We start from the raw sequence: 16,953 nt of genomic DNA, 5'->3' as shown, positions 1-16,953 counted from the left end.
TTGGATTAGTCATCATTCCATTGAAAGTGCCCCTTAATGATCTGAAGTAATTGTTCTAAATGTCATTTGTATGTAAATCTCTGTGCCGATTAGGATCCACTCAACGTGCTTTTGTTATTATTATCATTATTATTAAAATGTTTGCTCATGGAGGAGAAAGATTACAGAACCATCAAGCATGTTGTCTGACCCATTAACTGATAAAAAGCTGTTAGGGGCTTAAATATTAAATTACATATATGGACCACAGAGTGATGAAACTGTACTATTTCTCTACCTCATGAAGAGTGTAAAGGCTTTAGACTGCAGAAAGCTCAGAAAAACATCCTGAGAGAGAGAGAGAGAGAGAGAGAGAGAGAGAGAGAGAGAGAGAGAGAGAGAGAGAGAGAGAGAGAGAGAGGTGGCAGGGTAAGTGTAGTCGATGTGAAATAGTGACGTCACTTGCTCTGAGACCTTGAAGTAGTGGTTCTCCGCAGCTTTTGTGGAGCGATGGGTAACGATGCTTCGAGGATGACTGTTGACGTGTGCAGAGCGTCCCTGGTTCGCGCCCGGGGCGAGGGGACGGGCGTAAAGTCTATACTGTTACATCAGCAATATCTTCAAAACGGTTGCATGTTGCATTTATATTTTTGTTCAGCATACTTATATGCATGAGTGTGTGTGGTTGTGTTGGGGGGTACGTTCAGAGTGTTACATGTGTGCATAAGAAAGCACACCAAAAGATTGGCCCATACATCAATGTCTAATGATTAATTATTGAGGTAATGAATAGAGTAGCAAGGGGGCCTATTGCCACAAACTGGTAAACTTTAACAAAACTATTAATTGTTGAAGAGGGAGGTGAAGTGCTTTTGACACAAGCTGGTCCCTGGTTCAAGCCCGGGTATGGGCGAGGGGATGGACTAAAGTTATACTGTTACATTGGTGCCGTGACCCGGATCACTGGTTGCTGCGGAAAAGGAGGAGGTCAAAAGGGGGGTGAGTGTAACCAATGTGAAATGGCTAGCTAGTTAGCAGTGGTGCGCGCTAATAGCGTTTCAATCGGTGATGTCACTCGCTTTGAGACCTTGAAGTAGTGGTTCCCCTTGCTCTGGTTCCCCTTGCTTTTGTGGAGCGATGGGTAACGATGATTTGTGGGTGTCAGTTGTTGATGTGTGCAGAGGGTCCCTGGTTCGAGCCCGGGTATGGGCGAGGTGACGGACTAAAGTTATACTGTTACACTAGGTTAGGGGTTAAGGTTATGGTTCAGGTTAAAGTTAGGGTTAGGGTTAAATCAAATCAAATCAAATAAAATGTATTTATATAGCCCTTTGTACATCAGCTGATATCTCAAAGTGCTGTACAGAAACCCAGCCTAAAACCCCAAACAGCAAGCAATGCAATGTAGAAGCACGTTAAGGTTGGGGATAGGAGAAGGGTTGGCTAATATGCTAATTGGTTGCAAAGTAGCTAAAAAGTACTAAATAGTTGCAAAGTTGTTAATTGCTAAAATGCTAAATGATTAACTTTGGGATATGGGTAACAGTGAATGAGATAGAGATCAAATTGAAAGAGAGCATGTGAATCTGCTAAAATCAACAAAATATCAATCAAACAGTGGATTACACAACCAAATCATATAAACTCTCTTCTGAACTAAAATATTCTTTGAATTGTACAGGTAGAATGAGAGGTCACATCAAACGTGTAACTGTACATCATCCTAGTGCAGTTATAGCACCCCTATACTTTGATATAAGAGATTCCAACCTTTCAAAAAACAAGAAATGTGGTTTCACAAATTGAAGTTGTGATGCAATGTTGTGCAGTCATATGATATATTTGTCTGATTATTGTTTGTCATACTGTTTAATCGATTCTAACAATGGATAAGAGTTGTTTTTGTTTTCTCACAGACAAATGATTTACTTTCCATAATAAATTTGCCTACTTCTGAAGTTGTGTGGCTTCACTAGGTAGGTAGGTAGTTTAACAAAATCTGGACTAAATAATTGTCAGAATTATGGTCACAGTGTATTTGGGTAGTGCCAACCTTCAGTACTGGAAATAATCTTGCCACTTTTAATTTGCCAGATAATGTACAAACCGTTTTTGAGCCTATATAGAAGCTATTTGGTATTTTGCCGGGTTAATCTGCTAGTCGGAACAAGGAAACTCGAAAATGTCAGTCAGCAAGTCGGACATTTTTTAGTTTTCTAATTCCGACTAGTTTGAGAACGCGGCATTTTCTTCACACGTCATCACTAAAACACACACTGATGTAATCAAACAGAGACTTGGATTGGATACAGGTCCGCGCACCAAGCTAATTAATTATTTGACATGAGTTTTCAATCTATCGTCCCAGACACCGACAATGCGAATGGAATCAGAATAAGTAGCTAGCTAGCTATTTATGCTACACGCATAGGATTTGCTCTCGTAAGTTGTCTTCAATATAAGCAAGCCAGGAACAAAGCCAGTTAGCTATTTGCTACACTAGCTAACGTTAGTAAATGTTGTTTGTCTCTTACTGTACTACAGTACAGTGACATCTCGCCTGCCAGTATTTACACTATCCTACATAAGATTTCATGCTAGCAATTCAAAAGGGAGAACATTACAGTACCTAGTAGTGTACGTTAGTTAGTCACTAAAGCAATTAGCTAGCTTATTTAGCTAGTACTAAAACGGTGTTTTATAGCTAGCGTCGCTGGTGTTGAAAAGCTTGAAATTATGTATACAAGTAGCTAGCTAAACTTTGGTGACCCCCGTGATGTCACCTTTCTAACAGCCCTCTATCAGATCGCTAACTGCTGTATGTGTTTCATGTTTTAGGACGAACGGCCTTCAGTTCTGTATGGAACTGCAGAATGTGCCTTACACACACCAGTCACCATGAGATTACCAAAGTTGGCCAGTGTTTTTGTCTTCTTGGGCTGCCTGGCAGCTTACCTGATGTTTGTTAAGCGCCACTATGATGGTGTAAGGCCAGCCATCTCCAAAATACCACCTCACTTCCCACACAGATTGGGCTTGTCGGGCAGTCCCAACAGACCAACATCCTCAGAAGTGGTCAGCGGACGTTTCCAGTATGGCGTTATGTTTGATGCTGGGAGCACAGGGACAAGGATCCATGTCTTCAAGTTTCAGCTGGAGGACAACGGTACGGTACATGTGTGCATTGTTGAAAACAAATATATTACACTGGGAGAGGTAGAAATGTTACCTCCATACCTATGAACCCAAAATTAAAACGTTGTCTCTCTTCCATCCATTAATGGACTTGTTTTGGTGAATAGTATTATGAATAGCATCTGCATATGTAGTTGACCAAAATGGATCAATTAAATGTAGCTCTCTGCATTGCTTTTAGAATTTGTAATCTATGTGCGGCAGCAAAAGTATTAATTACAGATTTGAATCCATGTGAGACATGTAAGGCTTTCAGGCTTAATTTGTATTATGTGCCTCATATTAGGCTTACGCTACCCCATACCAGGAATCCCCCCAAAAGTTACTGTAAAGCATCGCCAAATGGCTTAGTTACCAAATTATTTCAACATTAAGCTAAATAATTTAAGTGCTGTTTTGGCTTTATTATTAAACCAATGATTGTTATATTCTGATGGCTACCAAGCACCTGCTATTTATGTTGAAATAGCCCTCATTGTTTTTCACAAACACGCAACATGTCAAGTAGAGTTTCACAGAAGCAATGTAGAAATTCTGAGAAGATAGAACATGTCAATTTTTATGGCAGTGTTTTATATAGGCTACTTTATAATATCACACCGCTTGCCATTGGTTTTCTGCTTTGGTGGTAACTATTAGCATTACTCAAATCTACATTAGCACCCTACAATTCTTTCAATTGTGAATTAAATGTCAACTGTATTTCACTGCAATGGGCTTCATGATATTTGTTCTGTCTTTTTCTACAGAGGCTCCTAAATTGGCACATGAAACATTCAGAGCAATAAAACCAGGTCTATCTGCATATGCCGATGATCCAGAAAAGGTTACCAACTTCATATCTATTTGAAAAGAACAGTCAAGATACTCCTAAATGTAGACTATCTCTTGTTATTGCACTGATGTTATCTTTAGAAATCTAATCTCTTGGTTCCACTGTGGTTTGTTTCTTAGTGTAAAGAAGGGATCCTGGAGCTGTTGGCTGTGGCCCAAGGCAGCATTCCCTCCTCCGTATGGAGCAGCACTCCTCTGGTACTCAAGGCCACTGCAGGCCTCCGTCTTTTGCCTGGGGAGAAGGCCACACACCTACTGGACAGGGTGAGCCTTTCACCACTGGCCAATGTCTGTGGACTCACTGCGAAGATAGGTTGCCATACCACAAACACTGCACAGTTCCCACTCTCTCACCTTGTGGAGTTAGCATTTCCGTTAGCTGTTTTGTTACATTTCACCCCGATTTCAGATTTTACATTGGAAAAAGACGAGTTGTGCTGGGTAAAGCATGGAGGTTGGCAGCGGTCAAATAATGAGTTGCCCACTTACAAATGAGCTAGTCTATGTAATTGCATAACTTGTCTAAATTTACCCCATGCTGTTGGTGGTCCTCCTGGTACAGTAATACCATCAGCTGAAAGTAATTAATGACATGAATGAATTGCATAAGTGACCTCTTTGTTTGATCACCTGTCAGTGTTCCAGGTCCTCCACGCCTTTCACAGATCCTCCTCTGCGCCTCTTTTTTTTTCTCTCTCTCTCCATTTAATAGCCTATGACAGCTTCACCTAAGGACTACACACCCTAAACCTGTTTAGTTTGTAGTTGAACTATTACGTGGCCAAGTGTTAACACACCCAACTCCTTTTTACAACAATGAGGGGTGTGAATTCAATGCACGTCATATTTGTCCTAAAGATGCATAAATGTGCTATCTATACAGCTCGTGAATAGTAGTATTTATATATTGCAAAGTTGATTTCATGTAGATAATACCTTATAGAAGGAATTGTGTCATGTACAGTTGAAGTTGGAAGTTTACATACACCTTAGCGAAATACATTTAAACTCAGTTTTTTACCATTTCTGACATTTAATCCTAGTAAAAATGGCCAGTCTTAGGTCAGTTAGGATCACCACTTAATTTTAAGAATGTGAAATGTCAGAATAATCGTTGAGTGATTTATTTCAGCTTTTATTTCTTTCATCACTCAATTTGTATTTGGTAACATTGCCTTTAAATTGTTTAACTTGGGTCAAATGTTTCGGGTAGCCTTCCACAAGCTTCCCACAATAAGTTGGGTGAATTTTGGCCCATTCCTTCTGACAGAGCTGGTGTAACTGTCAGGTTTGTAGCCCTCCATGCTCGCACAAGATTTTTCAGTTCTGCCCACAAATGTTCTACAGGATTGAGGTCAGGGCTTTGTAATGGCCACTCCAATAACTTGACTTTGTTGTCCTTAAGCCAATTTGCCACAACTTTGGAAAAATGCTTGGGGTCATTGTCCATTTGGAAGACCCATTTGCCACCAAGCTTTAAATTCCTGACTCATGTCTTGAGATGCTGCTTCAATATATCCAGATACATTTTCCTTCCTCATGAAGCCATCTATGTTGTGAAGTGCACAAGTCCCTCCTGCAGCAAAGCACCCCCACAACATGATGCTGCCACCCCGTGCTTCACGGTTGGGATGGTGTTTCTTCGGCTGCAAACCTCCCCTTTTTCCTCCAAACATAACGATAGTCATCATGACCAAACGGTTCTATTTTTGTTTCATCAGACCAGAGGACATTTCTCCAAAAAGTACGATCTTTGTCCCCATGTGCAGTTGCAAACCGTAGTCTGGCTTTTTTATGTCGGTTTTGGAGCAGTGGCTTCTTCCTGGCTGAGCGGCCTTTCAGGTTATGTCGATATCGGACTCGTTTTACTGTGACTATAGATACTTTTGTACCTGTTTCCTCCAGCATCTTCACAAGGTCCTTTGTTGTTCTGGGATTGATTTGCACTTTTCGCACAAATACATTCATCTCTAGGAGACAGAACGCGTCTCCTTCCTCGGTGATATGACAGCTGCGTGGTCCCATGGTGTTTATACTTGTGTACTATTGTTCGTACAGATGAACGTGGTACTTTCAGGCGTTTGGAAATTGCTCCCAAGGATGAACCAGACTTGTGGAGGTCTACACTTTTTTTCTGAGGTCTTGGCTGATTTCCCATGATGTCAAGCAAAGAGGCACCACATTTGAAGGTAGGCCTTGAACTACATCCACAAATACACCTCCAATTGACTCAAATGAGGTCAACTAGCCTATCAGAAGCTTATAAAGCCATGACATCAATTTCTGGACTTTCCCAAGCTGTTTAAAGGCGCAGTCAACTTAGTGTATGTAAACTTCCTACCCACTGGAATTATAAGTGAAATAATCTGTCTAAACAATTGTTGGAAAAATGACTTGTGTCATGCACAAAGTAATGTCCTAACCGACTTACCAAAACCATAGTTTGTTAACAAGAGAGTTGTGGAGTGGTTGAAAAACGAGTTTGAATGTCTCCAACCAAAGTGGATGTAAACTTCCAACTTCCAACTTCAACTGTATGTGGAAAACAGCTTCCAAACATGGTTGAGGAAGAACTGACCTTAAGCTTTCTATCTAGGTGAGGGAGGTGTTTGGGGAGTCTCCATTCCTGTCCAGAGGGGACAGTGTGTCCATAATGGATGGCACTGATGAAGGTATGTCTGGCCCACTTGTAGTTTCACAAAACACGTCATACCCTTGCAGGTGTTTCTAGTGTCATGTACTGTGGGACTCACATTTTTGTATACAATAAAACCTTTATTTTTTTTGTTTTTTTTTGTTATAGATGCAAGATTCCCCCTTAATCCAATTAGAATTCAATGTTTTTACACTGCACCTGTTTGGGTCTTAGTGAAGCAATATTTCCATGGCCTTGCCAATTTATGGACATTTCCTTTTTTAAAATCATGTGTACATCCTGTAACAGCAGTATGACTTTTTGATGTAGAACATTTTTTTCTCATTTGATAGTTCTTCTAATTCATAACCATTTCTAGATGTTCTTTCGTCTTGCATGATGAATTGGAGGTAACAGAAGTTATCACAGGACTGGATCCTTGGGATCACTGATTAGGATGTTTCTGCACAGTGTTGCATTGACTCTGAGAGAGGTCACTCAGTTTGACCCTGCCCTGAATTACCCAATGCATACAGAGGCACTTAACGGATTATGGGGGGAAAAAAGCTAGTTAAATGTGTCAATATCCGCTTTAACCTCCATGACTAATTACAGCAAAACTTTTGACAGGAGTGCAGAATTAATACAATTTGTAAATAATTGAGTTGGGACTGGACTGGAGCCCTCTGTGTCCAGTGGAGTGGCCTCGATGGTAGAGGCCCACTCTGGTCCATTACTGGCTTGTTTGAGCAACATCAAGCCTGTCACCAAACAGCTATGTTTCTGTGGCTACTAGGTTCTGGTCCTTTGGCCTGGTATTGACCATTCAATTCTCCGCAATTAATGTGGGCATTAACACTTTAATAGGATTGTTATATTGAAATAAGATATACATTGGTGTTTTGTGTTGAAAGCCATGTTTGATATAGGCACAAAAGCAGTACATAAAATATTTAAAATCCAATCCTTTTTAAAGTAGTTTATACAAGCAATTATGGGCATGTAGGATAATGTTTCGTTTAATCTTTGCAAACCGAATATCCTCCATTTGATTTCTGAGGCTGAAAATGTTGTCTTCTTACCCAAGTCTATCAGCTTGTTACAGTGGAGGTGACCTGACCCTTGGAAAATACCTTTTATGATTACTGAATTAACTTTGAAGTTCACGTTTTTGTGCCTAATGGACAAATTCCTCTGGCGTCATTGCTGAGCTGTAATGCTAAACTCCCACTCGATCCATAACCGGATTTCACTGCCTTATTATCAGTTCGATTTTTGCCGCTCTTGCCCTAGACGCTAATCCTAGTGGAGATTACACATGCTGAATCGAACAGACTTATAAAAAAATATAAGTGGTATTTGAGGGAGGATGGAGGGATAAAGTGGGCAAAGTGTATGGTATCTAAGCGACAGTGTTTTGGTCATAATGACTACTAGCGCAGCACTCTTTTTAAAGTTGTTTGTTTGTAAATGTCAGTTGCTTCTTGACATCTTACTGCAAGAGTTTTATCCTAAAGCTCCTATGATATAGTTCTGAGTCCATAAACTAGGAAAGGGTTGTTAAAGGCACTAATGCACACAATGGAGTCCTACTCACTGAGTGCAAATGTATATAGCATAATCTCCTCATTTGACCTAAATAGTTGACCCCTAAGCACTGTTGCATGACTAACTGTTAAAGGTTAGACATTTCTATTTTTTTGTTTTTTTTTGTTTAAAGGATTTCAGTACAAACTATGTAAGAGGGATGAGGTATTCACTATCTCTTTTTTTTTCCCTCACAGGGATCTCTGCTTGGATCACTGTCAACTTCCTCATAGGTGAGATGCTTTCAAACTTTGTTTACTGTCAGTTGCTAATGGCATAGATAGCATTGGTAAGGATCGATATGGAGTTAACTCTGAGATTAAAGGTGTACTAGATGTAAGAGAAAATATATTCCAGTGGGAATGTGACCATCTACTAGGGATGTGCATCTTTCCCTTTCAAGACGATTTGATACGTATCTAGATGCATGGGATACGATACTGGAGCGATATGTTTTAGTTTGGAACGATTCAGTGAACTAAAGGCCAAGACGTTCTGTACTGACCCCACCACCCTCAGGGGCCCTGGCCCCAAGCTCAATGTTCAGAACAGGCTTTATTCTGGTACATAAACAGAACACCAGCTAAATAGATTAATCTGGACAAGAAATGTTGATTACCTGTTATTGGATTAGCCTAGCGCTGCATCCCCAGTTCCTCCTTGGTGACCACACTGGCACGCCCCCCCCCCGCTCTTTCTCCCCTTCTCTCGCTCTCTCTGCAGGGGGTCTCCACGGCTCTGACACACCCACTGTGGGGATGCTGGATCTGGGAGGGGGGTCCACCCAGATCACCTTCTCTCCCCAGGATGAGGTACAATAAGGCGACTACTTTGTTTGATAGGGGATGTGCATGCCCGTACACACACACACACACACAGTAGATAATGAAGCCAGATCTCTTCTCTAAAGCAACACAAACTACCGGGATGTCCTCTCATCTTAGGGCTTAATCAGCAAATGCCACGCTAATCCGAAAGGGCTGGTAAATAAACGTTGTTGGACATTAGGTTGGAGGGGGATTTCTTGTTCCTTAACTAGGTCAGGCCTTGTACGCGAGGGATTGAGGACCAATTTACCATGTCATTACACTGCTTTTCAAAGAGTTTAAACTCTCCCGGCAAGCCGTTCACGCCGTAGGGGTGAAATTGGTTTTGCAGATTGCAGCAGGGTTTTTTTTTCTCTCTCTCCTTATTTAGTAGATCCTCCTTGTCTGTTTGATGTCAAACAGCACAGTGTGATGTTTGTTGTATAAGCTCTAGCTGGTCACCCAGGAATTGGGGTTCATATAAGAAAGCATGTACCATTCTGACGTTTTTAAATCTAGAAATGTTTTGTTTGCAAATGTATAAAGCCACACAATTTTATGTTGCATCTTCTCTTTCTCTCCAGAAAACCATCCAGACCTCACCCATCAACTACATTACATCATTTCAGATGTTCAACAGCACCCACACACTCTACTCACACAGGTACTATCGTGCACTATGTTTCGACAGATAATTGGGCTTTTTGGAAAGCCCTCCTCCCTCTTTATGTTAAACCTACGGCGTGGTGCATCCAGCTGCAAACGGCTATATTATTGCAGCTGTCAATATATATTTTTATTGAAATGATGCCTACCATTTTATTTTTTGTTTTGCATGGAGTTTTAAGAGGGAATCTGTAGCACAAATGTATATGGCTGTGTGTGTACACTTTAGCTTAATAATATCTTATACAAAGGCTAAGTGCTAAAGCAGCTTTGGTGGGACATTTACAGTGGGTATCATAAGTATTAACCCTCCTTGGATTTTTTTCATATTTTTGTGTGTGTTTGGGATCATGGCTTGACAGCAATTTTTGTCATTGATTTTCAAATGGATTTATGTCAAAACTGTGACTTGCCGTTATTGTCCTGCTGAAAGGTGAATTCCTCTCCCAGTGTCTGGTGTAAAGCAGGTTTTCTAGGACTTTGCCTGTGCTTAGCTCTGTCCCGTTTTATTTTTATCCTGAAGAACTCTTTGCCGATGTCAAGCACACCCATATCATGCAGCCACCACCATGCTTGAAAAGGAGACAGTTACTCAGTGACGTGTTGTTGGATTTGCCCCAGAAGGTTTTGCATTTTGGCCAGAACGTGTATGCCTTTGCTGTGTTAATTTTCCTTCGGTATTACTTTAGTGCCTTGTTGCATACATATGCATGTTTTGGAATATTTGTGTTCTTTTTACACTCATTTAAGTCATTATTGTGGAGTCTCTCTACAATGTTGATCCATCCTCAGTTTTCTCCCATCACAGCCATTGAACTCTGTAGCTGTTTTTTTTAAATCACCAATGACCTCATGGTGACATCCCTGAGCAGTGTCCTTTCTGTCCTTCAGTTCAGAAGGACGACTGTCTTTGATGTCTGGTTGGTTTATTACAACATCCACAGCATAATTAACTTGACCGTGCTTCAAGAGATATTCGATGTCTGTAGTGTAATATTATGGCACTGTGGAGGGCTCTACCTGCTTTCCTGAAATGCAGCCCCCTCTGTGCTGTTGTTCAGAGAGTGAAACAGGTGTATTCTTTCTGTCCTCAGGTTAGTGTATGACCCTGCTACGTTTTTTGGCATGTTGCACAAACCTTTCTCACACTCTTATTTCTGTGTATCACAGACTGATTCTGCTTTTTTTTTCTCACAGCTACCTTGGTCTAGGCTTGATGTCGGCAAGACTAGCCATCTTGGGAGGAATCGAGGGACAGCCTTGTATGTGGTTTTTCAATTTGCTTTCATCGTTGACTTTTAAAGACCCTCCCCGTCCCGATAAATAAGCCATTATCTAATCTTTTAATAACATGGACCAAGATTAATTCCTTGCATGCCAGCTGTTGCTGTGATGTAGTTGATGCCTGGCTTTAAGAACTGCCATCAGTCGAATGCCCCGGATGCAGTTCTCCATGGGGATTTTCATTTTATACACTTGAATTTTAATCAGATTTCTTTGATACATTTGTTTGTTGTATAATCTATTTATTCTCAATGTTCCCTCAATTTATTTTTGGTTATAGGGTTGCTTTAGTGTGCCACCAGGTGTCGGCCAATAGTCATAAAACCTGTTGGAGCACAGCAATTTCAGATGCTCTGTCCCCTTACGGCTTTATACTTATTGTGGAAATTGTTGGCCGAACGACAACACCACGTTAGTTCGATGTTTATTTTTGTAAAATGTAGCCTTCTCCAGCCATAGCTTTCATATATATCCCACCTGTGTACCAAAACATTACTTATGCTGGTCAGGTCAAAATTCAATGTGCATTCTCTCTGTTCAACAGTAGAGGGCAGCAGCACAGAGCTAGTAAGCCCCTGCTTGGCCCCGGAATACTCTGGCCAATGGGAACATGCAGAAGTTCTGTATACTGTGCAGGGCCAGAAGGCAGGTACGGTAAAAAGAGATTAATAACGAACTTAAAATTAATATTACTAACTCTAAGTACCAATTGTTACGCCAGTTAATGAACAATTAATTGCCTGTCGGATCGTGACTGATCTGACCCATTTCCGTGTGTATAAACAGTTTTGATTCTGTTTCAGGAGAGCCCATGTATGAGTCATGCCTTAGGAAAGTGGAGAAGATGCTGTATAGAAAGGTGAAGAAGGCAGGGGAAGCCAAAGATATGGAATTCTATGCCTTTTCCTACTACTATGACAGAGCTGTGGATCTGGGTGCTATTGGTAGGAACCCTACCTGCCTTTTGCCACAAATGAATATGCTGCCCAGTTTTCTATAATGATATCTTGATTTAGTAACTGAATGTAGTTCTATTCTAATCACCCCACTAACTCAGATGAGAAAACAGGAGGGACTATAAAAGTCAGCGACTACATCGATGCTGCCAAGAGAGGTAAGACGGCGCCCTCATGCGGCAGTTCTGTGTACTGTATGCGGTTCACTGCTACCAAACTGAATTCTGAGTAGAAACATGACTTATCCCTTATTCATCAACGTTTGAGCATTCACACATTTTTAATAAATAAGTAATCCAAGTTCTATTGGAATTGAGTGAATACTTGCAAGAAATCAGCATATAGTGTGCTAATTTATAAGCATGTCTTGCTTTCTCGCAGTGTGCAACGGAATGGCGGTTACTGCAGGAGAGAACCCATTCCTCTGTCTGGATCTAACCTACATCTCTGGGATGCTGCAAGAGCTTGGTTTCCCCAAAGATAAAGTATTTAAGGTAAGAACCAAATGCAAATAAAAGCCATTTATCATTCATTTGAAATCAACTGTCATGGTGTGGCACTGAGGCTGTGCATTTCCATGGGTCTGCATCGGACGGCCAAAGAGAGAACTGTGATTGGTGTGTGTTTTCAGCTGGCGAGGAAGATTGACGAAGTGGAGACTAGCTGGGCTCTGGGGGCTACTTTCCACTACATTGAGTCCCTCCGCAGTCAGTGAGCTGCCAGTCTCTCCTCTCACTTGTCACTGCCAAGACGTGCCAGTGATTCTGTGCTGCAAAAGTATGGTCTGGGAAAATTATGATTGTACCTGTTAAGTTTTATCAAAATGTGAGTTTATATTACCAGTCGCCTTTGGATGTTTGACTTATCTTTTGGCAGGTGTGATTGTTTTATACTTCTAAAGGAATGTTAGTTGTATAGTAATTTTGAAGGAGCATGACCTATTACATATTTGGTATTTTTAAATATAAAGTTGTTAAAATTTTAATGTCTGTACAATTGTATACGGTTCAGAATCATGAACAAAAATATTGAAGGCATATGTATTTTGAATGATAAAACAATTTGAAACAATTTACAGATTCAACACCTTTATTAGCATATTCTGCTCTGACAAGCCATAGCCTATACCACTGACATATTTTCACTATAAAACAGAATTGATCTTCAACATGACATTGGGGAGCAGCATATCCCCAGTCTCATAGGAATGCATCATACCACTCGTTCAGGCACTGGGAGCAGGATGCAGCATTCCTGGTGTTGGCTCCGCTAGTGACCTTCAGCCACTCCGTGAACAGCTCCCCGTCCTTCCACAGCAGCAGGAACTGACCCCAGGACCACAAAGGCCTAAAAATAAGAGATTCAGCAGTTATCCTAAATGAGGAAATATTACTTTGTTGCAGTGGGCCTGTTCTGACTGCAGGTCAGCGATGTAGGGCTACTGTCCATGGTGGAAGATCAAAACAATCCTGGTCCTGGCCACTCAGTGGTGCTCTTCTTTTTGTTCTTGCCCAGCACTAACACCTGATTAGCGAATTAGGGGCTTGATTAGTTGAATCAGGTGTGTTGGTGCTACAGGGATAGAACAAACATGTGCATGTAGGATCAGGATTGAGACACCCAAAAATCCATAAACTGAAAACACCCTTTTACAATGGGGCCAATGCGAACTTCAGAGCTGCCCATTTCTGACAAAACAAAATTTGGCAAATGTAGCCATCTAGTCTTGAATGTATGGGATGTGAAGTGCTGGGTCATCCACAGTATGCTAGTAAAAAGGAACAAATTGACTCACTTTGTCAAAACCTTGCTCCTCCAGTATCTTTCAGAAGACTTCTCCAATTCCCGACAGTGAGTCAGTGCAGTTTATCACCCATCGGTTCAGCAGCAAAGTACCCTGAGAAGCGGTCAACATTTCACAAAAGAGACAGCTGTGCAATGATAGACTAGTAGTCAAACAACTAGGTTGTCTACCCTCACTCACCCTAATAACAGATCTAGTTGTGTCTATGAGCCATAGGCCTAAATCTTGCACTTAATATTCCAGTAGGTCTTAACATGTTGAAATAACTAGCAGAGATGTTCACAAGTCTTTGAGGTAGAGTCCAAGTCAAGTCTCAAGTCTTTTAGGGCCAAGTCTAAGTCAAGTTTCAAGTCCCTTTAGGCAATGGCTTTCTGCCTGCTGTTGGTTAGGTCTATAAACCTTGTAAATGATTTGAAGACTCCCTTTTTGGCAGGTGGTGGTGGTTGTTCTTCTCCCACTACTGCTCTCTGTAACGGTGATGTGCATTGTACCTACCAATCACACTCTCCTTCAGTTCAGCTTGATTTTCATATGGTATGAGGAGGGAATCATGATCAAGCCAGAACAGGCAGAAAGGTCCAGCAGTGCAGCCATTATGTATACATTGTCACCAAATGGAAGTTTTGTTGCCTGTTCATCCGAGTTCTCCATTCTGACATTCACAAACAACCCCTGGAATCGGCTTTTGAGTGACTGCTGCAGTGCTTTTACTAGACTGACAACTTGTGCTCAGTATACTTTGCAGATGATAGTTGAAGGGCAGCACTGAGTCACCACTTTCTCCCCCTGAGTAAGGGTGGTGGCCTGGACGAAAGGGTCCAAAATGTCCACTAGCTCCAATAGCTGGCTCCATTCCACTGGTGATAAGCAGAGCTCAGCTTCAAAATGCTTCTTTCAGACCACAGGTAGTATGTAGTATGCTGCAAAGGTTAGTTACTGTTGGAGGGGATGATAGGGCGGCAGGTAGCCTAGGTGTTGGAGCATTGGGCCAGTAACCAAAAGCTTGCCAGCTGACAAGGTTAAAAAAAACAAATCAAATCAAATTTTATTTGTCACATACACATGGTTAGCAGATGTTAATGCGAGTGTAGCGAAATGCTTGTGCTTCTAGTTCCGACAATGCAGTGATAACCAACAAGTAATCTAACTAACAATTCCAAAACTACTGTCTTATACACAGTGTAAGGGGATAAGGAATATGTACATAAGGATATATGAATGAGTGATGGTACAGAGCAGCATACAGTAGATGGTATCGAGTACAGTATATACATATGAGATGAGTATCTAGACATAGTTAAAAAGTGGCTAGTGATGCATGTATTACATAAGGATGCAGTCGATGATGTAGAGTACAGTATATACATATGCATATGAGATGAATAATATAATAATAATAATAATATATGCCATTTAGCAGACGCTTTTATCCAAAGCGACTTACAGTCACGTGTGCATACATTCTACGTATGGGTGGTCCCGGGATCGAACCCACTACCCTGGCGTTACAAGCGCCATGCTCTACCAACTGAGCTACAGAAGGAATAATGTAGGGTAAGTAACATTATATATAAGGTAGCATTGTTTAAAGTGGCTAGTGATATATTTACATCATTTCCCATCAATTCCCATTATTAAAGTGGCTGGAGTTGGGTCAGTGTCAATGACAGTGTGTTGGCAGCAGCCACTCAATGTTAGTGGTGGCTGTTTAACAGTCTGATGGCCTTGAGATAGAAGCTGTTTTTCAGTCTCTCGGTCCCAGCTTTGATGCACCTGTACTGACCTCGCCTTCTGGATGATAGCGGGGTGAACAGGCAGTGGTTCGGTGGTTGATGTCCTTGATGATCTTTATGGCCTTCCTGTAACATCGGGTGGTGTAGGTGTCCTGGAGGGCAGGTAGTTTGCCCCGGTGATGCGTTGTGCAGACCTCACTACCCTCTGGAGAGCCTTACGGTTGAGGGCGGAGCAGTTGCCGTACCAGGCGGTGATACAGCCCGCCAGGATGCTCTCGATTGTGCATCTGTAGAAGTTTGTGAGTGCTTTTGGTGACAAGCCGAATTTCTTCAGCCTCCTGAGGTTGAAGAGGCGCTGCTGCGCCTTCTTCACGACGCTGTCAGTGTGAGTGGACCAATTCAGTTTGTCTGTGATGTGTATGCCGAGGAACTTAAAACTTGCTACCCTCTCCACTACTGTTCCATCGATGTGGATAGGGGTGTTCCCTCTGCTGTTTCCTGAAGTCCACAATCATCTCCTTAGTTTTGTTGACGTTGAGTGTGAGGTTATTTTCCTGACACCACACTCCGAGGGCCCTCACCTCCTCCCTGTAGGCCGTCTCGTCGTTGTTGGTAATCAAGCCTACCACTGTTGTGTCGTCCGCAAACTTGATGATTGAGTTGGAGCGTGCGTGGCCACGCAGTCGTGGGTGAACAGGAGTACAGGAGAGGGCTCAGAACGCACCCTTGTGGGGCCCCCGTGTTGAGGATCAGCGGGGAGGAGATGTTGTTGCCTACCCTCACCACCTGGGGCGGCCCGTCAGGAAGTCCAGTACCCAGTTGCACAGGGCGGGGTCGAGACCCAGGGTCTCAAGCTTGATGACGAGCTTGGAGGGTACTATGGTGTTGAATGCCGAGCTGTAGTCGATGAACAGCATTCTCACATAGGTATTCCTCTTGTCCAGGTGGGTTAGGGCAGTGTGCAGTGTGGTTGAGATTGCATCGTCTGTGGACCTATTTGGGCGGTAAGCAAATTGGAGTGGGTCTAGGGTGTCAGGTAGGGTGGAGGTGATATGGTCCTTGACTAGTCTCTCAAAGCACTTCATGATGACGGAAGTGAGTGCTACGGGGCAGTAGTCGTTTAGCTCTGTTACCTTAGCTTTCTTGGGAACAGGAACAATGGTGGCATGTGGGAACAGCAGACTGGTATAGGGATTGATTGAATATGTCCGTAAACACACCGGCCAGCTGGTCTGCGCATGCTCTGAGGCGCAGCTGGGGATGCCGTCTGGGCCTGCAGCCTTGCGAGGGTTAACACGTTTAAATGTCTTACTCACCTCGGCTGCAGTGAAGGAGAGACCGCATGTTTTCGTTGCAGGCCGTGTCAGTGGCACTGTATTGTCCTCAAAGCGGGCAAAAAGTTATTTAGTCTGCCTGGGAGCAAGACATCCTGGTCCGTGACTGGGCTGGGTTTCTTCTTGTAGTCCGTGATTGA

At 42.2% G+C, this 16,953-nt stretch overlaps 1 protein-coding gene across 2 annotated transcripts; it reads left to right on the top strand.

Annotated features, from left to right (window-relative positions):
• Positions 1-2,219: 2,219 nt before the first annotated feature.
• On the top strand, positions 2,220-13,013 carry LOC118401026 (ectonucleoside triphosphate diphosphohydrolase 6-like). Of its 2 annotated transcripts, none has more exons than XM_035798173.2 (14): positions 2,220-2,421; positions 2,818-3,145; positions 3,924-4,000; positions 4,129-4,272; positions 6,605-6,680; positions 8,428-8,463; positions 8,954-9,042; positions 9,621-9,700; positions 10,900-10,964; positions 11,531-11,635; positions 11,790-11,930; positions 12,044-12,100; positions 12,324-12,436; positions 12,574-13,013. In XM_035798173.2, the coding sequence occupies exons 2-14, from the start codon at positions 2,878-2,880 to the stop codon at positions 12,655-12,657; spliced, it is 1,335 nt and encodes a 444-aa protein (XP_035654066.1). In that variant the 5' UTR covers positions 2,220-2,421; positions 2,818-2,877; the 3' UTR covers positions 12,658-13,013. The 2 variants fall into 2 exon arrangements, with proteins under 2 accessions (XP_035654066.1, XP_035654075.1); XM_035798182.2 differs by having other exon boundaries at positions 2,222-2,421; positions 3,009-3,145.
• Positions 13,014-16,953: the final 3,940 nt, after the last annotated feature.

The sequence above is a fragment of the Oncorhynchus keta genome, chromosome 2 (assembly GCF_023373465.1).
Source record: "Oncorhynchus keta strain PuntledgeMale-10-30-2019 chromosome 2, Oket_V2, whole genome shotgun sequence".
NCBI classification, from domain to species: Eukaryota; Metazoa; Chordata; class Actinopteri; order Salmoniformes; family Salmonidae; genus Oncorhynchus; species Oncorhynchus keta.
This window is presented reverse-complemented; position numbering and strand designations above follow the sequence as displayed.

What these genes read in the sequence shown, in the direction of transcription:
- LOC118401026 (XM_035798173.2), top strand. Translation starts at nt 2,878, where the DNA reads ATGAGATTACCAAAGTTGGCCAGTGTTTTTGTCTTCTTGGGCTGCCTG. An exon ending in CACTGTCAACTTCCTCATAG is followed by an intron (nt 8,464 to 8,953) that starts GTGAGATGCTTT and finishes CTCTCTCTGCAG; the next exon opens with GGGGTCTCCACGGCTCTGAC. An exon ending in CCTTCTCTCCCCAGGATGAG is followed by an intron (nt 9,043 to 9,620) that starts GTACAATAAGGC and finishes CTTTCTCTCCAG; the next exon opens with AAAACCATCCAGACCTCACC.